Source organism: Panthera pardus, unplaced genomic scaffold (assembly GCF_024362965.1).
Source record: "Panthera pardus isolate Hobbes unplaced genomic scaffold, ASM2436296v1 HiC_scaffold_27, whole genome shotgun sequence".
NCBI classification, from domain to species: Eukaryota; Metazoa; Chordata; class Mammalia; order Carnivora; family Felidae; genus Panthera; species Panthera pardus.
The window spans coordinates 83,631,886-83,657,930 of record NW_026526843.1 but is presented as its reverse complement, the minus strand read 5'-3'; the positions used below and the strand labels follow the sequence as shown (position 1 = coordinate 83,657,930).

General features: G+C 41.1%; 1 protein-coding gene across 1 annotated transcript; it reads left to right on the top strand.

The window, feature by feature from the left end:
* The first annotated feature begins 8,568 nt into the window (after positions 1-8,568).
* On the top strand, positions 8,569-14,394 carry LOC109248172 (CXXC-type zinc finger protein 1-like). Its single transcript, XM_053891365.1, has 9 exons — positions 8,569-8,706; positions 9,202-9,294; positions 9,380-9,600; positions 9,908-10,115; positions 10,199-10,309; positions 10,626-10,675; positions 10,884-10,980; positions 11,903-12,055; positions 12,133-14,394. The coding sequence occupies exons 1-9, from the start codon at positions 8,569-8,571 to the stop codon at positions 12,277-12,279; spliced, it is 1,218 nt and encodes a 405-aa protein (XP_053747340.1). The 3' UTR covers positions 12,280-14,394.
* Positions 14,395-26,045: the final 11,651 nt, after the last annotated feature.

The following is a 26,045-nucleotide window of genomic DNA, read 5'->3' as shown; positions in this document are numbered from 1 at the left end:
TTGGTAGAATTCATCTGTGAAGCCATCTGGCCCTGGACTTTTGTTTGTTGGGAGTTTTCTGATTACTGATTCAATTCCTTTGCTCGTTATCAGTCTGTTCAAGTTTTCTATTTCTTACTGTTTCAGTTTTGGTAGTTTATATGATTCTAGAAATTTGACTGTTTCTTCCAGGTTGTCAAATTTGTTGGCATATAGTTTTTCATAACATTCTTGGCATGTAGTTTTTCATAACATTCTAACTGTTGTATTTCTGTGGTGTTGGTTGTTATTTTTCCTCTCTCATTTGTGATGTTATTTTTTTTTTGGTCCTTTATCTTTTCTTTTTGATAAGTGTGACTAGAGGTTTATGAATTTTATTAATTTTTTCAGAGAACCAGCTTATTGTTTCATTGATCTGTTCTATTTTTTTTAGTTTCTATATCATTTATTTCTGCTCTAATCTTTATTATTTCCTTCGTTCTGCTTGTTTTAGGTTTTGTTTGTTGTTCTTTTTTCTAGCTCCTTTAGGTATAAGGTTAAGTTGTTTATTTGAGATTTTTCTTGCTTCTTGAGGTAGGCCTGTATTGCTATAGACTTCTGTTGATGTTGATGGGATTTCTCTGTGCCTCCTGAATCTGGATGTCTGTTTCCTTCCCTAGATTAAGGCATTTTTCTGCTGTTATTTCTTCAAATAAAATTTCTGCCCCCTTTTCTCTCTGTTCTTCTTCTGAGACTACTATAATACAAATTTTATTACATTTGATGGAATCACTGACTTCCTTAGGTCTATTCTTACGTTGCATAATTCTTTTTTCTCTCTTTTGTTCAGCTCCATTACTTTCAACGCCTTTTCCTTCTAGGCCACTACTTCATTCCCCTGCTTCTTCCAGCCAGCTGTTCATTGAAGGAAGCCTCTTTCCAATCTCATTTATTGCATTCTTCATCTCTGACTGATTCTTTTCAAACTAATTTATCTATGTGGTAAGGGTCTCACTGATGTCTTCCATTCTTTTCTCAAGCCCGATGAGTATCCTTATGATAATTGCTTTAAATTCTCCATCAGACATGTGACTTTTATCTGTTTCACTTAGATCTGTGGCTGTGCCCTTATCTTGTTCTTTCATTTGAGATTAATTTCTCTGTCTTGGCATTTTGTCTAAGTCTCTGACTTCTTCTGTATGTTAGGAAAGCCAGTTATGTTTCCTGTTCCTGAAAGTAATGACCTTATGAAGAAGAAGTTATGTATTTCCCAGGACCTACTGTTTCAGGGAGTGTCTCCAGTGTGTGCTGCATGTGCTCTGCTGTTGTATTTTGGCTGTTGTATCTTTCAGCCAATCGTTTGCAAAGGCTACTTGCCTGCAGTGGGCAATGTTTGGTCCCTGGCCTGAATGTGGCTCATTTTAACTTGGTGTGCTCTGGTCTGCCTGTGAAATGAGACCTGGTAACAACTCTACCGGAACTGAAGCCCCGCAGAACTCTCTGGTCAGGAGATGTGTGGTCAGGGCTTGTGCTGGTCTTCTGGGGAGGAGCTTGCCATGCTGGTACAGAGGAAATCTTGACTAGGAAGGGCAGTCCCACAATATCACAGGGGCCTGGGCTTGGTATAAGCAAGTTAGGCAGCCAGTGTCTGCACTAAGCTCTTTACCTCAGGTGGCTCTGTGTTTATGCTGAGGGGTGATGGAGGGAAATGGCACCAGATATCTTCTTTGTTGCCAGAGAGGAATCTCCATGAACGCTGCCTGCCAGGGACAAGCCCCAAGAAGAGCAAATAATCTTCCCACTGTGTGTCCCAGATGTTTTTCAGATTGCTATTTCCATGCTGTCTGCCCCAGGTTGTTTGCCTGCCTTCTTTCCAGGAACAGGGCAGTTCTCTCCAGTCTCTACCCACCAAGCCCTGTGACCTTTAACACTCTGGGTCTTAAGCCCCATTGGTTGCAAGAAACTCACAAAATTCAGCCCCTCTCATTTTCCAAGCTAATGGCTCTGGGGAAACATTCTCCTGTGCATTCCCCTGTGTGCTCCTCACTCTCTAGCCCTTCTCTACAATCACAGCTCCCTCCATTCCATAGCACCTGTGATCCATTTCTCCACTAGACCACATCTCTGCACTATCTACCTTCTTTGATGTAGACTTTCCTCTCCCTTTAATTGTGGAGTTTGTTCTGCCAGTCTTCAGGTTGATTTCTGGGGTGTTTAGGATGATTTGATAGTTATCTAGTTGTGTTTGTAGGATGAGATGAGCCTAGGGTCCTCCTACTCCACTGCCATTTTGAAAAATCTCCTTAATAGTTGCATTTTTAATGTATTAGTCTCTGAAATCATGTAAAAAAATAAGTGTAGTTGTGCACCATTATTTTAATAATACTACCTTTTATAATTTCCCATCTATTTACCTTTACTGAAATCTTTTTTTAAACATTTATTCATTTTTGAGAGACATAGAGAGACAGAGAGCAAACAGAGTGGGGCAGAGAGAGAGGAAGACACAGAATCTGAAGCAGGCTTCAGGCTCTGAGCTGTCAGCACAGATCCTGACAAGAGGCTCGAACTCACAAACCATGAGATCACCTGAGCCGAAGTCAGACGCTTAACCGACTGAGTCACCCAGGTGCCCCTGAAATCTTTATTTTTTTTTTTTGTATGGCTTCAAGTTTCTGTTTATTGTCCTTTCATTTCAACCTGCAAGACTCCCTTTAGCAGTTCTTACAGGGCAAGTCTAGTGGTAATGAACTCTGTTAGCTTTTGTTTACCTGGGATTGTCATAATCTCTTTCTTACATTTGAAGGACAACTTTTCTGGAATAGAATTCTTGGTTGACAGGTTTTTTTTTTTTTTTTTTTAGCATTTTGAATCCCTTGTATGTGATGAGTCACTACTCTCTTGCTGCTTTCAAAATTCTTTGTCTGCAAAGAATTTTGCAGACAAAATTCTGCAATGTGTCTGCACATTTTGTTTGCAATGTGTCCTGATGTAGCTCTCTTTAAGTAAATCTTACCTAAAGTTTACTGAGCTTCTTGGATGTTTATATTCGTATCTTTCATCAGGTTATGAAGTTTTTGGCCATTATTTCTTAAGTATTCTCTCTTCTCCAGAGTTCTGAAATGGTTACACCAGGAAGATTCTGCAATTGTTGTCTAGATGGGAGACAGATTTCTGGTGCTTCCTACTCCTCCATCTTCTCAGAATCCTCTTCTTGTCAACTTATCTTTTAAAAATTGTTTATTTATTTATTTTGAGAGAGAGAGAGAGCAGGAGAGGGACAGAAAGAGAAGAAGAGAGAGAGAATTCCAAGCAGGCACTGTGCTGTCAGTGCAGAGCCTGACATGGGGCTCAATCTCATGAACTGTGAGATCATGACCTGAGCCAAAATCAAGAATTAGATGCTTAACCACCTGAGTCGCCAAGGTGCTCCCTTATCAACTGATTTTTTTTAATAAAGTGCAAAGTATTTTTGATTGAGAAGGGGTTGTCTTTTCCTTTTTAAAAATTTTTTAAATTTGTAAAATTTTTAAATTTTTAAAATTTTAAATTTAAAAAAAAATTTTTATGAATATAATTTATTGTCATATTGGTTTACATACAACACCCAGTGCGCACCCCAACAAGTGCCCTCCTCAATGCCTATCACCCATTTCCCCCTCTTCCCCACCCCAGCTCCAAAGTTGAACACTCAGAGACACCCTTAGTTTGTTCTCTGTATTTAATAGTCTCTTGTGGTTTGCCTCCTTCCCTCTAGGCTTGTATCTATTTTTCCCCTTGGTTTTTCAATAAATATTTCTGGAGGGGTGCCTAGGTGGCTCAGTCAGTTAAGTGTCTGACTCTTGGTTTCAGCTCAGGTTATGATCTCATGGTTTTGTGAGTTTAAGCCCTGCATCAGGCTCTGTGCTGGCTGTGGAGCCTGCTTGGGATTCTCTCTCTCTCTCTCTCTCTCTCTCTCTGCCCCACCTCTGCTTGCACTGTCTCTGTCTCTCTCAAAATAAGTAAATTTTAAAAACTTTAAAAAATAATTAATTCTGGAGAAATTGAATATCCATATAAAAAACTCTCAAAAAAACCCCAAAACAAGATGAACTTCAACCTACATCTCACATCTTATACAAAAATTAATTCAAACAGATCATGACCTATATGTTAAATATATAATTATAAAACTTCTGAAAGAAAATATGAGAGAAAATCTTTGTGGTCTTGGATTAGGCAAAGAGTTTTTCTATATGATACCCAAAGCATGATCCATAAGAGACTTTTTAACTTATTAGATGTTATAAAAACCAAAATTATATGTACAGAAACAGTCTGCAGAGGAAAGGTTAAATTTAAAGTATCCACTCCTGGACTGGTTCATGTTCTTGCTCCATCCCGTCTGGATGGCCATTCTAGTGTTTGTCTCTAAGGAGGTGGTCTTTCTTTCTCACAAAGCACTTAGCATCTCACATATCTGGGAAGTCAGAAGAAACCAAAGCAATAAGTCAAGAATCACTAGCGATTGTTGTAGGAGCACTGGGCTGGGAGTCAGGGCATTCACATTCAGCTTTGCCTTAACTGTGTGGTGGAGGAGAGAACCCTGCTATCCACACAGTGATGCAAAGCAGAATGACAGAATTGCTGTGGAAAAACTGAAGAAGGAAGAGAAAGGGGTTTGGAGAAGGTATCCTAGTGGGGCAAGCATCTGAGCTTAGTTTTGGAAGATAAGCAGAATGTTGACAGGCAAAAACAGATAAACATGGAACAGATATGAGAGGTATAATCAGCAACCCCCCATCCTTTATAATCCCAGGATTAAAGTAAAAGGAACACCACTCACTGTTATAACTATGCCCACAAGTACATTCGAAAGAGACACAGGTCACCCAGTTGGAAAAGAAGTAGAGGGAACTTTACAGGTGGTGGTGCCAAAGCTGAGTCTTGAAAGGTGAGCAGAAATTAGCAAAAAAGAAGGGCAGATCTGAGCAAAGGCCTGGTATGTGGAGCCTATGCTGGATTGACAAGAGAGTGAATATCCAGGATGCCCTGAGTGTTTGACACCTGGAGGGCCTGGGAAGAGGACGTGTCTGTCTCAGGGAAGTGGGCCCCTGTCATAGAGAACTTTGAGGGGAACATCATAGAGTGCAGAACTGATTCTGATTCTGGGGATCTAAGGAGGATTCCCAGGGAGGATGGTGACATATTTATCTGTAGCCCTTTGGGAATACAATCCTGGAGGCAAAATGGATTGGCCAGCCACATTGCAGAGGAAGAAGTTCATTATGATGTAAAATATGAGAAACCTAAACTAGTGCTGTGGAATTGAGAATGAAGGAAAACAGCAGTAAAGAAACATTGGAGAAGTAGGTATGAAGTCAGAGGTGAAGGAGAGCAAAAAGCTGTCCAAGACTCACTGAGTTGGCCACAGTCTTGAAAAATAATTCAAAGAGAAGTTAAAACATTAGCTTGGACACCACAAGTAGTGCTTATAAACTTTCACGACCATAGCGAGTGGGTTAAAATTTTCTTTAGAGCTCACAGACTACTTCTGAGTTCAGCCTGGATTTCTTATCTCTTGCCCAGATCCCTAAACTGGGTTTGATATAAGCTGTGAAGATTTAGCTAGGGGCACTGTCATTAGATGCCAGGCTTGAATCAAGGAAAAATAGTTTCTTCACAGAAAGATCTTAAACATTTTTTGAACACTGATTTTCTTGTCAAAGATATTTAAAACATAACTCTAATGTAAATTACAGCGTATATTTGCTTTTATCTTCAAGGAATAATACAGAACCAGATAAATTACAGTAATTTTCCATTTTGCAACAACACTTGAGGGGCAGGGCCCCTGATACATTCCTTTGATCATTGTTGGTCATTGGACACCCCTGTGTGCCAGGCAGTAAACTGGGCATTGGGCAACCAGAAGTGACCAAGACCAACATTGTTCCTACCTTCATTTCTAGTGAAGAAGACAGGCACAAAACAGGTTGAAGAGTTCAGACAATGCCCCCATTTCTTTCTTAATTTCAAGATTAAAATAAAAGGAACTTCCTTGCTTTTATAATTATGTCCATGGGTACCTGGGTGGCTCAGTCGGTTAGGTGTCCGACTCTTGGTTTTGGCTCAGGTCATGATCTCACAGTTTTGTGGGTTTGAGCCCTGCATTGGACTCTGTGCTGGCGGCGTGGAGACTGCATAGGATTCTTTCTCTTCCTCTGTCTCTCCGCTCCTCCCCGACTCATGCTGTCTCTGTCTCTCTCAAAAATAAATAAACTTAAAAAAATAATTATGTCCAAAAGTTCATTCAGAAGAGAGTCTGGTCATCCAGATGAAAAGGGAGCAGAGAGAGCTTTGCAGATAGTGATGCCAAAGCTAAGTCTTGAAGAGTGAGTGGGAATTGAAAGAGCAGTGGGGTTGTAATATTCTATAATGGGAATATTTGTTTTCTAAATCACCTTTTGTTCTAATATATTTTTCTTTATACTTATTTTACACCATTTAATTGTGTATAAGATTGAATTTTTTTTACATATTCATGATGAATCATGTCATTTTGAAATTACCTTTTCAATCCCAATGAATAACTTTTTGTCTTAGTCTCTTTAGTCTGATATTAAAATAACTGACCTTGCTTCATTTTGATTAGCATGTACCTAGAAAATTTTCTTCTATCCCTTTGCTTCAAATGTTTCTGTATCTTAATGATTTGCTAAGTTTGGCATAAACAGCATATGACTAGGTTTGTTGTTTTTCATCCAAAATGGCAATCTTTGACGTTAACTGGAGAGTTTACCCCATTAATAACTTTTTATTACTGATTATGTAATAAAATATGAACTTGAAATGTGAACTTATTCCTACTTTCTTACATTTTGATTTCTTTTTTTCCTGGCTTTTCTATAAATCTTTTTCTCTTTTCTTGACTAAAAAATTGACTTATGTGTTTTTGCTTGTTTTTCTCATTGGTTACTACACAATTAAAATAATAGAAGATGGTAAAATAGTAATGACACGAAATTATTCAAAATAACCGGAAATGATAACGGGATCAATTTTCCTGTCATATACAATAATGCAATGATCAATCACTCCAATATATGAAACTTGGTATTGATGTCAGAAGAGACAAATGTATCCATGTAGGCCTGAGGTGATGTTCTGAAGAATGGCACACGTGTAGCTGTATCATTTCTTTGTAACCATGCTCTTCTAACTTTTGTCTGTATATCAACTCTGCAGAGGACCTTGAGCAAGCACAAACCCAACACATCCAAGAAGGGGCGGAGCTAAAGTCGCTACCGGAACCGGAAGTAGTTCTGTCAACCATTTCACGGTCCCTGCCTGGAGGCTCCGGACAGTTAAGCGTCTGTTCGGTGCTGAGGTATTTTTAAGGGTTTTGAAGAGGGACTGTAGGTTCTGTGACTGGAGAGGTGTGTGTGTGGGTCATTAAAGTGGATTTTGGCGTTGGTAATGGGGGGGTGAGGTAATGGGTTGGAGTCGGGATAGTGACTTGTTGCAGTTTGAGTTGAAAGCAAGGGGTCACTAATTTCCGTCTTTCTTTTCTCATACTTTTGTCCTAAAGTTCCACATTTGGGTATGTATTGCTTTCGGTCTTATTAAGTGATAAGTTTTTTCCAATTTCAGTTATTTTTCTTTTTACCAAGAGTTACTTAAAAGTGCCTTTTCAATTTTCAAAAGTTAAACCGTTTATTAATTTCAAATGCAACTTATTTGTGCCTTATGTGATACTCATTCATTGGAATGTGTTCAGACTTCCTTTAAGGCTAATTTCAGGGTCAGTTTTTTATTAATATTGTATCTCTAGCTCAATAATAGTGTGAGTTCTCCAACTGATAATGGTCTTATTCAAAAGTGTATATTCTTTCAGTGTGTGTGCCTGCTCTTTTAATCACTGAAAGTGATTTGTGTGTGTGTATACATATATATGTGTATATACAAAATGTATGTGTGTGTGCATATCTATATCTATATATGCACACACACATAAATTTTCAAAATTTTTGTATATTTATATATTTTACTTGGCGTCACTGGGTTCACATAGGAGTACTTTTCAGAATAAAGATCACAAAATTATTCTAGGTAAGTGAGTCAGGGCAGACAGGTCATGATCTGGCATGTGCATGTGGGGAGTGGGGGTGGATAGGGCTTGGCATGGCCTAGGACATGGAAGGTAAGGCAGAACTGGGTATGTACAGGAAGTGGGAGAATCATATGAGGCTGAGAGAGTCTGGGAAGAGGGAAGGGCCTTGTATGGTTGTATGAGGCAGGGTTAGGTATGCCTTGGCGTAGTGTATGGGGCTCACAGGGCTGGGACTGTAAGGTGAGACAGAATGTGTCCAAGAGGGCAGTCTGGCAGGCGGGGCCTGGAGAGACTGGGTAGGGCAGGCAGGTGGGTGGAGCATGTCTGAGGTGTGGGGTCATGCATGTTTGGGTGGGCTAGGCAGAGGTGGCTTATTTGGGTCCATGGTACAGGGCAAGCAGGGTTGCAAGTATGTCCTGAAGGATGGGGCAGGGCAGGCTGTATTGACCAACTGTGAAGGAGTGTAGTCCAGCCTTTTTGGGCAGATAGGCAGGGCTTTATGCATTTCGGTGGGCAAAATGGGGGTGAGAAGGACCAGCCAGGTGTGTCTGGATAAAGTGGGCAAGCAGGGACAGGTGGTGCCATTCAGTCCCAGGCAGGTGCAGTGGGACCTGGCCATGTTGGCCAGAAGGTGGGACCAGGAGTGTTGGGACAGGGTAAGTCTGTTTCCACTCAGTGCTGACCCAGAGTCCTCCTCCCATCATCACAGGAGCCCTACTTGTAATTCCTGGTCTCTGGTGAGTTTAGGACACAGGGTGGATGGGGGAGTGGAGCTAGTGCAAGGGTTTGCCCTTCACACTGCCCACTGCCCATTCAATCACAGCTTCCTACTTTGGAATGCAGAAGCCCAGGCTGTCCCAGAAGTACCAGGTGTTGGCAGTGCCATTAGCAATAAAAGAGGCCTCTCAGATAACAGCCTCACTCCAGCTGTTGTCTGAAAAGGATCTTCCTCAGGGCTGAAACCTATGCCAGGACATTTGGAGAGGGGACTTTAGACAAAGCCTGATAAGCGTATGGTGGGCCTCTGGGTGGAAAGAAGGGGACAGTGAAGACAGAGAGGGTCATCAGTTTGGAGAATGAAGTGAGGCAGTGTCCAAGTATCATTTAAGAAACAAGTTGAGAAGACCTGCCAGCATTTTCCTGGCCTACAGTCCTGGATGAGTGACACTGAGAAGTTTCCGCTCCTGGATCCTGCAATGCAGAAAGCAGCAGTGAAAGTGAAGAAAAAGAAGTTGAATAAAAAGGTGGAGTGCAAGGCGACAGAAATGGTGGAATGGGGGGCATGAAGACAGGGGTCGGGTGGAACACAGGGCTGGGTTGCAAGGTTAGGAAGCTGACATAAACTCTCCTATCCTTGCCTTGACCACTCTTGTCCCACAGAAAGAGAAGAAGAAGAAGCGAAAGCTCATGTCAAAGCGTAAACACCAAGAGAAGGCAGATGCCAAGGATTTGGCCTCGCTGCGGCAGTGCCTGGGACCTGGCTGTGTGTATCCTACCCGGCCAGGCTCCAAGTACTGCTCAGATGATTGTGGCATGAAGCTCGCAGCTGAGTGAGTGAAGTTAAGCGACAGGGTGTGGAGTAGGGCATAATATATGCCATCCGTAAGTCTGTCTGTCCCTCTACCTGTGTATCCTCCCACCATTCATCCACCTACCCACCCATCCATTCACCCTTACAGTCACCTGCCCACTGAACCACCCATACACATTCCATCCGCCAACCCACGCCCTTATAGCCATTTACCCACCTATCCATCCACCATTCAATCACGTGTTCACCACCATTCGGTCACTCACCCATTTTTTCTTTTGATGTCCCTACCTACCCATTCCATTTCTTGTTGTCTCCTTTTCTAGCCGCATCTATGCGATTCTGCCCCAGCGCATCCAGCAGTGGCAGAAGAGCCCCTGTATTGCTGAGGAGCGTGGCAAGAAAATGCTTGAGCGCATCCACCAAGAGCAGCAGGACACTCACACCCGCCTGAAGGACATGGAGTGCCATTTCTATGAACTTGAGGCCATAATTCTGCGTGGCAAGCAGCAGCCTGTGTGCAAGGATGAGGAGGTGCGTGGGAGTGGGTGGGATGGAGCAGAAAGGTATTTGCTATCTTGCCCACTCTTCACTGGCCCTTCCACTGTCCTGTGCAGATCAACAAAAATAACAGGAACAATGCAAACCTGCAGATCTTCTGTGTCTCCTGCGGGCAGTCAGTTAACATGCATGTCGCCCTGCGCCACATGGAACACTGTTTTGTCAAGGTTAGGGAATTGGCTGGGGGAAGAGGAGGTAAACGTGTTTTTGGCTGGGTGGGATCCATGAGGAGGAGGGCATGTTTGGTGCCTGGGTATTTGTTGTAAAAATGTAACACACATCCATGGTTCTACCCGTTTGTGCTTCTCTTCCATCCTTAGTAGGAGGGCCAAGACTGGAACATCAGCCAATGGTGAGGAGGGACATTGGCTGGGCAGACAGGAGCATAGGAGCCACAGGGACAAATGTGTTGTTTGGGGCTTGTCATGGGAGGGCATGCTGTGTAAGTCCACAGTTTCTCCCATTTGTACTCTTTCTTCCCAGTATGAAGGCAAGTCGTCCTTCGGGTCCATGTATCCCACTTGCATTGAAGGGTGAGTGTGGGTGCTAGTTGAGGTCAAAGGCATGATGTGGACAGGGTCAGGAGCAGGGTGGGAAAGATCAGAGGGTGTGTTCAGAGGCAGAGGTGGATAGGTTAGTGGCAGGGTATGGGTGGGGTTAGGGACAAAATATGGGCTTTGGGGTTCAGGTGGGACCTCCCTTCTTCTGACCCTTAGCACTTCACTTTCATCCTCCCCCCAGGGCCACCAGGCTCTTCTGTGATGTTTACAACCCAAAGAGTAAGAGGTACTGTAAGCGGCTTCAGGTGCTGTGTCCCGAGCACTTGAGAGATCCCAAGGTGACTCTTCTTTCCCTACCTCATCATCTTTCATTCCTCCCCTTCTCCCTGCCATATTCCTCTCTTCCTCTTTGCTTGATTGCCTCCTATTTCTTTCTTCCTTCTGCCTGACTGCCTTCATATCTTCTGACCAACTCCCATGTGTCCCCTTCTCCCTTTCTGACCACCCCACATTCCCTGCTCCTTGCTGGCTGATTACCTTCTGTTCTTACTTTTTCTCTGCCTGACCTACCCCCCTACATTTCTCTCTCCCTCCTCTCTGCCTGACTATTTCTGTTTCCTTTGCTCCTCACTGTATAACCATTCCCCATTCTTCTCCTTTCCTTGCTTGACCATCATACATTCCTTTCCCACCCCTTGCTGGACTGTCCCACCTTCCTCTCTTCCTCCCTGTATGACCTCCCTCTCTTCCTTACTTTCTGACTTTCCTTCGTTCTTATTCTGCATGCTTCACTGCCTCCAGTCATCTTCTCCCTTCTTGTCATCTCCTAAATCCTTTCTTCCTCCCTGTTTAGCCAACCCCTATTACTCCCACCCTCCCTGTGTCATTCCTCACTTTTTTCCCATGCTTTACCAACCCTCTTCCATCTACTTCTCTCTGTCAGACCTTCCCTCCATCCTTACTCTCACTCTGGTTTGATCTCTTTCTGTTCTTCCATCTTTTCTGCCTGATCACCTCCATTCCTCTATTCCTGCTTATTTAACTTCTTCCTTCATCTTCTGTGCAGGATAATTCCCCTTTTGCCTCCTCTTCTCTACCTAATCCTGAATTCCTTTCTCCCCCCCACCCCCGCTGAGTTATTCCCCATTCTTCTCCTTCCTGCCAGAGTGCCCTCCATTTCCCATTCTCCTCATAATGCCTGCCTGATCACTCCATTTCTGTCCTCCTCCGTACCTCATCATCCCTTATTCTTCCTCACAGGCATCAGATGATGAGGTGTGCGGTTGCCCACTAGTGCACAATGTCTTTGAGTTCACTGGTAATTTCTGTCACCTACCTAAACGCGTGTGCAACCTCCACTATTGCTGGGAGAAGCTGAGGCGTGCTGAGGTGGACCTAGAACGTATTCGCATGGTAGGCCACAATGGTGACTGGGGCTGAAAGGGTGGGATAGCATCCTGAAATCCTTCTCTCATGTTTACCTCCCACAGTTGAACAAGCTGGAAGAGCTACTTGAGCAGGAGCACAAGGTGCGCACAGCTATGGCAAACCGGGCAGGGCTTCTGGCCCTGATGCTTCACCAGACAGTCCAGCATGACCCGCTCACCACTGACCTGCGCTCCAAAGCAGACAGCTGAGCCCTGCTTGACTGAGATCCTGTACCCAACACTCTGTGCAAGGGAGACACTCAATGAACTCTTCACACACTAGTTCCTATAACCACTTTTTTCTTAGGTCATCTTAGAGTTTCTCTGTGTTTCTCTGTTCGCTATTTGGGCTCCTGTCTCTGCTTACCCCTGGATGGGAAGGGGTCCTCACAATTGCTCTCTGTTGCCATCATTCCCCATCCCTCTCTCTCTTTCTTCCCTGAAACTTGGCAGGGCCAAGGATCTGCCCTGCCTTCATCCCCCACCGTCCAGAATTTTGTTGACAAACTTTGGAAGAACAAAGGATATTAATATCCCCTGAGGGCCCTCTAACCTGTCTCTCTGGCCACAAACCCAATTTCAAACCTCTGATGGCGGTGGGTGGCAGTGCAACTGTACTTAGGAGGAGGCTGCAGTGCACATGCAGAGTGGCTGTGAAGTGATACCCACTCAGGGCTCAGTGGGCCCTCTTCTGTCAGGGGAGCTATGACCTTATAAAGAAGGCGCCAATGGCTTTTGTTCCTGGCAGTCCCTCATTCTAGGCCATCAGACGTGTAGTTGGCACCTGATTAGTGCACAGCCCATTCATCAACTTCTATGCAATCGTTAATATTCCCCAGGCCAAAGGTGTTACAAAAATGGGATGGGAGATAGATGAGTGTAGGATAATCCCCCCCTGATGATTCCACTTTGGGACACTGAGGAGGATTCAAGGTATCATGGCAGTCATGCCCCTGCCCATGTTGTTCCACACCTTATCATCATATGAGGTCCCAGCTCTTTTTGTCAGCCTTGGCCCCTGCCAGTCTAGTCCTGGTCCGTCTCCCCCAGCACTTCCTATCACATCCTCTCCTGCTCCCTCCACCACACTGCTCTGGGTCTGTCCTTTCCAGCCTGCCCTGTACATTGAAGCCCCTTGTGGTCACGACCATTTCACACCTATAGAGTTGCCAGAGGAAGACTGAGACCTCTGCCATATCTGCCTTTGTCAGCCCCAGCCAGGTCTCCTGTGGAGGTGTGTCCGATAATGCTGCCTGTGGGTGCTGGTATGTTTGAAATGAGAGACTTGAACACTTTTCTTAATTTTTCTCTACTCACTGGTCCCTTATGATTTTTTTCATTAATTTTCATAATTCCTTTTTTCCAGGGACTCACACATTTCACTTAAATGGTTAGGTATGTTGCTCTTGACTTATACCTAATAGTCCCCCATAGTTAGTTTATATTACTACCTAACCTCATGTAATGTCTCCCCTTTAAATTACTAATTAGTGCACTTTTGTACTTCTCTTGATCAGATTTTCCAGGGGCTAAGCCACATAATTAATTGATTATTTGAAAGAACTGGCTTTTTAATTTATTCATATTCCTTATATTTATTTTATTTATTTAAATTATCATTTTTATTAATTCCCACTTCTTGATATTTTGTTTGGTGTTTCATTTTCATATGTTTACTTCATTTCTTTGTTCTTGTTCTGATCTTTTAAAGCAAATTCTTAACTCAGTTATATTAGTGTGTTCAGTCTCCTGTTTATATAAGTATAAATAAGTAGATATAGATAGACATAGATATAGATGATATAGATATAGATATAGGTATAGATATATAGATATAGTAAAGGATTTCAGGCCACACACTTTCCTCTAAATGCACTTACAGCTCCTGAACTTTGGTATGAAAGGTGAAACTTCAGAACTGATTTCTCACTTTGATCCTAGCTGTTGAAGAAAGTTTCTTAGTGTCTAACTATTAAGTATTCATTGTTTTTTCTTTCTTTTTTGTAATTATGATTTTTCTATGATCAGAGAATGTGGCCTGTTGAATCTAAACTTGTAAGGGTGCCTGGGTGGCTTAGTTGGTTAAGTGTCTGACTTCAGCTCAGGTCATGATCTCATGGCTTGTGGGTTCAAGCCCTGCGTTGGGCTCTGTGCTGTCAGTTCAGAGCCTGGAGCCTGCTTCAGATCCTGTGTCTCCCTTTCTATCTGCCCCTCCCTGGTTCACACTCTGTCTCTCTTACTCTCAAAAATAAATAAGCATAAAAAATTTTTTTTGGAAAAAAAAAGATTTTCTTTGTAGGTCATATATTCCACTGAATTGAAAAACTTTCATGGATATAAGAGAAGAAAATATATTCTTTGCTAGGTATAGATTATTCATTAAGGCTTTCAATCTAGTTTGATGATTAATGTTTCTTTACTCTGATTCTTTTTTTTTGTCTACTTCAGCTGTTATATTACAGAAAGATACAATAAATGCAATAATCTTTTAAAACACTTTCTCTTTGTGGTTCTGTGTTTTGTGGGGGTGGCGGGGGGGGGGGGAAGCAGCATCCTAAATTGTATATCTTAGGCCATATTGCAGTATGACATTATGTATTTTCCTTGTTTTGTCTTTTTTTGTTTTTCCTTGTTTGAATGCTTTTAACCTTGAGTTTAATTTGATAAGTACATCACCACTGCTGCTTTTATTTTGCTGCCACTCACCTTATGTATCTTTGCCTAAATCTTTATTTTGCATTTTTATCTTTAGGATACACTTTTTGTAACTGTGTATGTTTTTTTCCTTAATCCCACATTAGTGTCTTGAGATTCAGTCCATTTAAATTTGTATAATTATGATAATTTTATCTTTTTGTATTGTGCTTATTACTGATTTTACTATTTCCTAAATACAACTTTTATCCTTTTCTTCTTCCTAATAGCTCAGTGAAGTTTCAGTTCATGTTTGTCCCTCCCCCTTACCTCATTAGTTTGGAAATGCTTATTTTTACTAATTGTTCATTATATAAATTTTCACTTCTAACAGACATGATTTAATTTGTTTTCTCTATTATTTGACCAGAATATAATTAGACCTTTCTTTTTCTCTTTAGAAAAAATTTTTTAATGTTTATTTTCGAAAGAGAGAGAGAGAGACAGAGCGTGAGCAGGGGAGGGACAGAGAGAGAGGGAGACACAGAATCTGAAGTGGGTTCCAGGCTCTGAGCTGTCAGCAGAGAGCCCAACACGGAGCTTGAACCCACGAGCTGTGAGATCATGACCTGAGCCAAAGTTGGACGCTTAACTGACTGAGGGACCCAGGCGCCTCTAATTAGACCTTTCATTGTAAAGAAAAATGCTCCTGTATCGTTTGGATAAATTGCTAGTAGTGCTATTAGAGCCCAAATGTCCATCAACTGATGAGTGGAAAAAGAAAATGTGATTTATATATACAATGGAATACTACTTGGCAATGAGAAAGAATGAAATCCTGCCATTTGCAACAACGTGGATGGAACTAGAAGGTATTATGCTAAGTGAAATAAGTCAGTCAGAGAAAAACAGATGTCACATCTTTTCACTATGTGGAACTTGAGAAACTTAACAGAAGACCATGGGGGAAGGGAAAGGGAAAAAATAGTTTCAAACAGAAAGCAAGGCAAACCATAAGAGATTCTTTTTTAAAAAATGTTTATTTATTTTTGAGAAAGAGACAGAGAGGCAGAGTGTGAGTGGGGGAGGGGCAGAGAGAGATGGAGACACAGAATCCAAAACAGGCTCCAGCCTCCGAGCTGTCAGCACACAGCCCGACATTGGGTTCGAACTCACTGACCTCACTGAACTCACTGACCTCACTGAACTCACTGATCATGCATGGTCTGAGCTGATGTGGGACACTCAGCCGCTGAGCTACCCAGGCACCCCAAGAGATCCTTTTTTTTTTAATTTTTAAAATGTTTATTTATTTTTGAGAGAGACAGAGACAGGATGCTAGTGGGTTAGGGAGAGAGAGAGAGGGAGACACAATCTGAAGCAGGTTCCAGGCTCCGAGCTGTCAGCACAGAGCCCAATATGGGGCTCAAACTCACGAGCTGTGAGATCATGACCTGAGCCGAAGTCGGAGGCTCAACTGACTGAACCACGCAGGCGCCCCCCAAGAGATTCTTAAATACAGAGAATAAACTGAGGATTGATGGGGGGATGGGGAAAGGGGAAAATGGGTGATAGGCATGAGGAGGGCACTTGTTGGGTTGAGCACTGGGTGTTATATATAAGCGATGCATCATGGGAATCTACCCGCAAAACCAAGAGCACACTGCATACTCTGTATGTTAGCTAACTTGACAATAAATTATATTAAAAAGAAAAAAGAAATATGCTCTATCCTCTATATTTGTCTCAGCAAGATTAATAATATTACTTATGGGTTTTTCTAGAGAATTTTAAACTGTTTATTTGAAGACTTTTTCTTAAACTAAGTCAATTCTGCTTCAAGACAATTTACTTTAACATTTTAATTCAAAATCCCCAGTCACATTCTCATAATTTAACTATAGCTATCTGCATGTATTTTACAACAATCATTGCTAACCATTGTTTTGTTCTTTTATTTTCAGATCTAGCTTCTGATTTAGTATTCATTTATTTAAAATACTTCCTTTAGTGTTTTCCTCAAATAGAGTAAGTTGGTGGAATACTCTTAAATATTTGATGTCTGAAACTATCATGGTTTTGCACTGACTGAGGAATGGTATTTTGGGAAGAGGTGTAGGATCTCTGCATTGGAGTCCTCATTTCTCTATGATCTATGGGAAGTAGCTTCCAAGATGGCCTCCAGAGATTCATGCTTCCTGGTATTCGTGACCTGTGTAATCCCTTTTATTTGAGTAACTTGCTTTTCACCAATAGCATACTTTAAAATTGAGGATACATCACCTTTGTGATTAGATTACAAGAGATGGTGGCTTCTGTCTTTGCTAACAGGTTTTCTTTGTTGGCTTCAGGGAAGCAACCTGATATATTGCAAAGGCCTGTGTAGCAGTGGCCTCCAACCATCAGTCAGTAAGAAACAGAGGCTCTTAGTTCAACAGCCCAAATGAACTACATAAATGTCCATGGAAGCAGATCCTTCCCTAGTTGAGGCTTCAGATGAGTCCCTAACCTTGGCTGACACCTTATTTGCAGCCACTTGAAAGAACCTGAAACAGGACCAAGCTAAGTTGTGCTCAGATTCTTGACCCATATAAGCTACAAAATAATGTGTGTGTTGTTTTAGACCACTATGTCTGTGGGAATGTGGAGCCATACTATTAGGCCTGGAAGGCCAGTGATTTTGGGAGGAACACTGGGTTGATTTCTGGAGTGGGAGCCATAACCTATGTCCTTCAGGAATGGTCAGTGTTTGGCCTCTCCATAAGTCACTTTTGGAAATTGTGTGGGCCAGTGATTGACAGTCTGGGAAGAATGATGATTGGAAACCTGCTGGGGGCATGGCACTGGCATGCCTGTGCTGCGTATTATTTGAAGTTCCCGTGGAAAGCAGATAAGGGCTGTCTCTTGGATGTAGTAATTGGCCATCACTGGATTAATGATGTGAGGAGCCTGGGACATGCCAGTCATTGGGGACCTTGAAGTGTCCTCTGGCAGTCCCTGTAGTCCAGCCATGGGTGGCCTCTGCTGCTCAGCAAATGATTGGCAGCAAGAGGAATCAGAGGTATGGTCCCAGGGACCGGGGTCTGAGGTGACCACAGATCGACAGTCCTGAGTTGGTCTGTCACTGGGGGACCTGATGTACACCTGATTTCCAGGGTCCAAGAAGGAGGTGGGGAGGGTGAGTTTGAGTTTTCCTCTCTGTCACAAGAGGGAGGGCCATGTAGATTGCCCTGGATGTGCACTGAAATATGCAAAAGTTCTGTTTACGTACATGAAATGTTGTCACCTCTCAGCCTGAGTGCTTTGAAGACAATAGAAAATAGAAATGTCGTATACTGGGAACTGGCCCTGTATGGGATTCACTATTGCAGAGTGTGGACACTTTGGAGCCAGCTGACCTTGGCTTACATATTTCCCTGTCCTTCCATTTGCTGGCAGCGTGACCTTGGGGCAAATGGCCTAGCATCGTTGTACTTCGGCTGCTTCTACTGTCAAATGTGCCTAATGATAACCATTGTCATCTAGCTGACAGGGTTGCAGTGAAAATAAAGTGAAATACTCATTAATGGTCACCAGGGCCTCAGGGGAGGGGCAGGTGGGTCACAGAAGCAGCAGATTCCAGACTTGCTGCCCCTGAGACAGCTCACCATCCTCCTGCTGAGAGTGAGCACCGTGTGGCTGATGTCCCACATCCAGAGCCTTGTGTGTTTCAGCTGATGGAAGAAAGGTGGGATGGGAGGATCACCCCCCCCCCATATCTGCTGGAGTAGGGAGGTGGCTCCTTACAGGGTGTCTGCTGGATAATTCCAGATGGGGTGCAGCCCTAGGCAGGGAGATACTACCTTACCCAGAACCCCCAGCACAGGCCCTGCACTACCCATTGCGTCTTTGCAGATGCTCAGCCAATTCCCACCAGAGCCTCCTCTTCCCCCCCCACCACACCCCCCAATTCTGGACATTTCCTGATTTGTCCTCTATCCTGATATAGGGCAGAAAAATCCCTTTTCTTTGGAACTGAGAAGACGATAGGGTAATAGAGTGACAATAGTCTCCAGGGCCCTTCCAGTTTGTCCTCCTTTCAAAGATAATAAAATGGCCTGAGAAAAAAACATGACTTACCCAGGCTTCTCAGAATGTGAGTGACAGCACTGGACTGGGACCAGGTCTCCTGAATGTGTCCTCCACCCTTGCCGCACTACAGCCAAACCAAGTTTCCCACTAAAAGTTCCCCTTGAGAATATGTAAACAAGAGAAGATGATGACAGAGGCAGACCCTGCCTGACAGCTTCATACTTTCTTGTGGATGCTGTCACCTCTGTGACAGGCTCCTCGTCTCAGGGGCTCAGGGTCATGTGGTCAGTAAGACCTTACATATTCTAAAACTCCATTATTTTAGTTTTGTTTATTATATAATTATATTCATGACAAAAAGCTATACACTAAATCAGAGAAAGAAGAAAGTTAAAATGACCTCTAACTCTATCATCTGAATATAAATTCCATTAACATTTTTATTTATTTATTTCCTGATATTTCTTCTGGGCATGTGCTCTGGTGTTTATGTGCATGAGTGTTTAGTATATTCTTTTAATTTAGATTAGAACTAGAATCGTGTTATTTTGTTACTATCTTTTTTTGCTTTGTTTTCTAACCAAAATATTTTCCTATGTCAGCAAAGATTTTTTATACAATTTTAGCAGAGCTGCATAATATTGATTCTTTAACTGTATCATAATTTTTATAACCAACATACTGTTAGTAAACATTTACAAAGGATGGTTTTAGTTTTGACTGTTATTAACACCAAATGTAGCAAGATTCCTACATTGAAATATTTTTGCATGCATATGATTATTTTCTGGAAATTGAAATCTTGGATCAAGGTGTAGGATAGATATTCAATGGTAAATTATTTAGGAGAGGACAGTTGTACACTTGCTCCCAATGAAAAGCCTGCCTTTTCCAAGGGTCATGCGATCATATCAGTCACCGATATACAGCTTGTGGCCACAGAAATGTGGTGGTTCCTTGTCTAGTTGAAGTATGGAGGTTTCCAGACTCATGAATCTGAGCTCTGCAAAGCAGCTTCTCATTCTCTCCTCTGCAACTTTGACTTTTCAGGCCCATGCTCCTTCCCAAGAAAAGCAGGAAATAACCAATTTTTTTCATGAGTTATCATTAATTCATGTATTTTTTTGTTTCACCCATTGTTTTTCCAGTGTTTTTTTTTTGAGGGGGGGGCATGTAAGAATCCCTGTATTAATATAGCAGCATTATCTACAATAGCTAAATTATGGAAGCAGCCCAAGTGTCCATTGACTGATGAATTGATTAAAAAATATATGGTATATATATACAATGGAATATTACTCAGCCATAGAAAAGAATGACATCTTGCCATTTGCAATGACATGGATGGAATTAGAGAGTATAATGCTAAGCGAAATGAGTCAGTAAGAGAAAGACAAATACCATATGCTTTCATTCCCATGTGGAATTTAAGAAACAAAAAAAATTAGCAAAGTGGAAAAACAGAGAGAGAGAGGCAAACCAAGAAACGGACTCTGAACTATAGAGAACAAACTAATGGTTACCAGAAGGGATGTCATTGGGGAGATGAGTTAAATAGGTGATGAGGATTAAGGAGTGCATTTGTTCTGATGAGCACAGGGTTCTGTATGGGAGTGTTGAATCACCATATTGTACACCTGAAAGTAATATTACATTGTATGTTAAGTAACTGGAATTTAAATAAAAACTTAAAAATAATCTATTTTAAATATGTTATCCTAATTGTATAAAATACAATTTCAGTAGGGAATATAACTCTTTCAAGATACAAAAATTAGATAGCATTTCTTCCCTGCATATATAATCCCTTAGTGACAATCCATTAATTCAAAGAAAAAAAATCCATAGAGGGGGGCCTGGATGGTTCAGTTGGTTAAGCTTCTGACTTTGGCTCAGGTCATGATCTCATGGTTTGTCAGTTCAAGCCCCACATTGGGCTTGTACTGACAGTGCAAAGCCTGCTTCAGATCCTCTGTCTCCCTCTCTGTACCTCCCCCACTCTCTCTCTCTCAAAAATAAATAAACATTAATACACACACACACACACACAATGTGTGTGTGTGTGTGTGTGTGTGTGTATTTATACATATATATATATATATATATATATATATATATATATACATATATATATATGAATTTTAATCCAAACATTTTCTGGGGCACCTGGGTGGCTCAGTTGGTTAAGCATCCGACTTCGGCTCAGGTCATGATCTTGTGGACTGTGGGTTCGAGTCCTGCATCAGGCTCTGTGCTGATGGCTCAGAGCCTGGAACCTCGTTTGGATTCTGTGTCTCCCTCTCTCTCTCTCTGCCCCTCCCCCATTCATGTTCTGTTTCTCTCTCTCTCTCAAAAATAAATAAACATTAAAAAAAATCCATACATTTTCCATAATGGAGTCCAGCATTTGTCCTCAAAATTTTTTAAAATTCATTTTGCTTCACTGAATGTCACATACTACTTCTTATACATAGAGTTATTGGACATCAGATACTTTTTCTTTACTTCCACATCTTTGCACTTTGCATCGCACATCTTATCTTTCAATTTAAGTTCTTCCAATACTGACAGATAAACTTATTCCCCCATGGAGAATTTACCTTTACTACCTACTTGTATTTAGTTTGTAGTTTTCAGGGTTGCTACAAGACCAGGAATGTGTATAATATATTTCTCTCTTCTCAGTTCCAAGCATAGCATCAGGTACTCAACTGGCCAGGAGTAGTGTTTTTGGAAGCTCTCAAAATAACTGAAGAATTAAGAAAGCTTAGTTTAGTCTTTATAGTTTAGTAAAGAATAACTTTTACTGTATGGACATAGTGAATTGTAAAAATTCCAATTATGCTTTTTCTCCTAAAAAATATTGTATAATATTAAGTATTTAGTAGGCATACTATGTTACACACGATGATGAAAACTTATTAAACATTATTTTTTTAAATTTTTAAAGTTTATTTATTTTTGAGAGACAGAGAGAAATAGGGCATGAGCGAGAGAGGAGCAGAGAAAGAGGGAGACACAGAATCTGAAGCAGGCCCTAGGCTCTGAGCTGTCAGCACAGAGCCCGAAGTGGGGCTTGAACTCACGAACCGTGAGATCATGACTTAAGCTGAAGTCAGACACTTAACCAACCGAGCCACCCAGGTGCCCCTTAAACATTATTAACCAGAAGGTATGAGTTTTCTTGGACTGGGGCAGGAAAAGTTCAAGATGAATCTAAATGTTCTGTTGTCCTGGAAAGTCAGGATATGCTGAAGGAATCATGGGGACATGTCAAAAGGTCATAAGATTGCAGCTGGAAGTGATTTCTACTGGCCAAAGCTGAGAATGTCTTAAAATTTTCAAAATAAAATTTCATAATAAATATAGTAATAGATTATAAACTGATTGAATAAGGATCCATGAGTCTGTTTGTTTATAAATAAATGAAAAAGAAATTCTACCTCTTTATAGTAGAATGTCAGCTAATAAATACAAAAGACATTTGGAGTTAGGAAATTACTATCTATAAGTTAGTGGATAGAAGTTAGAGAAGGAACAGGGTATTCACATAATCTCAAAGAATTTCCCCATAAATTATTTATCAAAGAGAGAATAGTGATTTTACAATGGAGAAACCTGGTAAACTCCCCATTAACTGAGTGATTAAAGCTAATCTCACCTGTCTTGAGACAAACAGATATCCTGGCCTACTGATATGTTGCACTGAGGAGGATACATCATTGAAGTAGTATTCCTGACAAAAAATGGATAACCCAATCTTATAGAGAAACAATCTCATCCCCAATTTGAGGCACATTCTACCAAATAACTAGTCTGTACTCTCTTTTTAAAAAATGTTTATTTATTTTGAGAGAGCATGAGCAGGGGAGGGGCAGAGAGAGAGGAAAGAGAGAATCCCAAGCAGGCTCTGTGCTGTCAGCACAGAGTCTGACTCAGGGCTGACCATGAGATCATGACCTGAGCCGAGATCAAGAGTCAGATGCTCAGCTGACTGAACCACCCAGCTGTCCCTACTAATCTCTAGTCTTAAAAAATTTCAGGTCAATAAAAGAAGGAAGTCTAAAGAACTGCTCCAGATTAAGGGGAGACTAGAGAGATATGATTAGTAAATGCAGTGCAATGCATGATAATGGATTGGATCCTGGACTGGGAGGAGAATAGCTATAAAAAATAATTTTGATGTGATATCTCAGTGTGGTTTTGATTTGTATTTCCCTGATGAGGAGTGATGTTGAGCATCTTTTCATGTGCCTGTTGGCCACCTGGATGTCTTCTTTAGAGAAGTGTCTATGTCTTCTGCCCATTTCTTCACTGGATTATTTGTTTTTCGGGTGTGGAGTTTGGTGAGTTCTTTATAGATTTCGGATACCAGCCCTTTATCTGATATGTCATTTGCAAATATCTCTTCCCATTCCTTACATGGGGGGTGGGATGGAGGGGAAAGTGGGTGATAGGCATTGAAGAAGGCATCTGTTGGGATGAGCGCTGGGTGTTGTATGGAAACCAATTTGACAATAAATTTCATATTAAAAAAATAAAAAATAAAAATTAAAAAAAATAATTTTGAACGGTTTAAAAAATCTGTAATGGGCTGTTGACCAGATGATAGTATTCAATTAATATTCAATTTCCTAACTTTGATAATTGTACTATGGATACCTATGAAAAAGTTCTTGTAATCAGGAGATGTTTCGGAAAACATTACATGTGTGTGTATACATACATAAATATATACACACGTATACATATATAGAGAAAGAGGGAAATAGACTGATAATGTGAATGAGGAAAAATATAAACAGTTGGAGAATCTGGGTAAAGGTTGGGGAGTTCCTTATGCAGATCTTCCTTGGCTTACACTGAGATTACATCCTGATAAACCCTCAAAAGTTGAAATTATAGCAAGTCAAAAATGCATTTGATACACTTAACCTACTGAATATCATAGCTCAGCTTAGCCTACCTAAAATGTGCTCAGAACACCTAAAGTAGCCTCCAGTTGGGAAAAATCATCTGACACAAAGCTTATTTTATAATAATGTGTGAATATCTTATATAATTTATTGAATCCTGGACTGAAAATGAAAAACAGGATGGTTGTATGGGTGCAGAACAGTTGTACGTGTTGCAGTTCTTTACTTTTACCATGTGGCTGACTAGGAGCTGTGGTCACTGCCACTTTCCAGCATCATAAGAGAAGATCATATCACATATTGCAGCCCTAGAAAATACCCAAATTCAAAATTTGGAGTACAGTTTCTACTGAATGTGTATCCCTTTCTCAATGTCATAAAATCAAAAAATCATAAGTCAAACCATTGTAAGTCAGGGATCATCTGTATTATTCTTGCAATTCTTTTGCAAGTTTAAAATCATCTCAAAGTCAATAAAAAGACATTTTTTGGCATAAAAACAGACACTCAGATCAATGGAGCAAAATAGAGAACCCAGAAATGGACCCACAAACATATGGCCAATTAATCTTTGACAAAGCAGGAAAGAATATCTGATGGAATAAAGACAGTCTCTTCAGCAAGTGGTGCTGGGAAAACTGGACAGCAACATGCAGAAAAATGAACCTGGACCACTTTCTTATACCATACACAAAAATAAACTCAAAATGGATGAAAGACCTCAATGTAAGACAGGAAGCCATCAAAATCCTCGAGGAGAAAGCAGGCAAAAACCTCTTTGATCTTGGCCACAGCAACTTCTTACTCAACAACACATCTCCAGAGGCAAGGAAAACAAAAGCAAAAATGAATTATTGGGACCTTATCAAAATAAAAAGCTTCTGCACGGCAAAGGAAACAATCAGCAAAACTAAAAGGCAACCGACAGAATGGGAGAAGATATTTGCAAATGATATATCAGATAAAGCGTTCGTATCCAAAATCTATAAAGAACTTATGAAACTCAACACCCAAAAAATAAATGATCCAGTGAAGAAATGGGCAAAAGACATGAATAGACACTTCTCCAAAGAAGACATCCAGATGGCCAACCGACACATGAAAAAATGCTCAACATCACTCACCATCAGGGAAATACAAATCAAAACCACAATGAGATATCACTTCACACCTGTCAGAATGGCTAACATTAATAACTCAGGCAACAACAAAAGATCTCTTTTGCACTGCTAGTGGGAATGCAAACTGGTGCAGCGACTCTGGAAAACAGTATGGAGGTTCCTCAAAAAATTAAAAATACTACTAGGTATTTATCCAAGGGATACAAGTATGCTGTTTTGAAGGGACACATGCACCCCGATGTTTATAGCAGCACTATCAACAATAGCCAAAGTATGGAAGAAGCCCAAATGTCCACTGGTGAATGAATGGATAAAGAAGATGTGGTATATATATATACAGTATTATTCAGGAATCATAAAGAGTGAAATCTTGCCATTTGCAACTACATGGATGGAACTAGAGGGTATTATGCTAAGTGAAATTAGTCAGTCCGAGAAAGACAAGTATCATATGACTTCACTCATATGAGGACTTTTAAGACACAGAACAGATTAACACAAGGGAAGCAAAAATAATATAAAAACAGGGAGGGGGACAAAACATAAGAGACTCTTAAATTGGAGAACAGAGGGTTACTGGAGGGGTTGTGGGAGGGGGGATGGGCTAAATGGGTAAGGGGCATTAAGGAATCTACTCCTGAAATCATTGTTGCACTGTATGCTAATTTGGATGCAAATTAAAAAAATAAAATTAAAATTAAAAAAATAAATAAAAAAGACATTTTTGAGACAAACAGGGAAGTGTGAACACTGACATTAAATAATATTAAGGAATTGTTGTTTATATTTTTAAATGCTATAATGGTATGACTAAAACAAGTGCTCTATTTGAAATATTTATTGGAACTGTTTAGAGAGGAAATGGTAGCATGTTTGGGATTTGCCTCAAAACAATCAGAGTGTTTTTTTGTTTGGAGAGAGAGACAGAGAGCACAAGCAGGGGAGGGGCAGAGGGAGAGGGAGAAAGAAAATCTCAAGCAAGCTCCATGCCCAGCACAGGGTCTGACATGGGGTCCAATCTCATGAGAGTTGGATGTTTGAATGAGCCACCCAGGTGCCCCCAGAGTGGGTTTTTATAGGTGAACAAGATTAGCTATATGTTGACAATTGTTGAAGCTCGTTGGTGGGTATTTGGGTGTTCATTATGCTATCCTATCTATTTTTGTGTAAGTTTGAGTATATCCATAATAAAAGCAAAACTTAAGGAAAATTAAAAGCAAAAAAATATATACCA

What these genes read in the sequence shown, in the direction of transcription:
- LOC109248172 (XM_053891365.1), top strand. Translation starts at nt 8,569, where the DNA reads ATGGGGGTGAGAAGGACCAGCCAGGTGTGTCTGGATAAAGTGGGCAAG. An exon ending in AAAAGAAGTTGAATAAAAAG is followed by an intron (nt 9,295 to 9,379) that starts GTGGAGTGCAAG and finishes TTGCAAGGTTAG; the next exon opens with GAAGCTGACATAAACTCTCC. An exon ending in TATCCCACTTGCATTGAAGG is followed by an intron (nt 10,676 to 10,883) that starts GTGAGTGTGGGT and finishes TCCTCCCCCCAG; the next exon opens with GGCCACCAGGCTCTTCTGTG.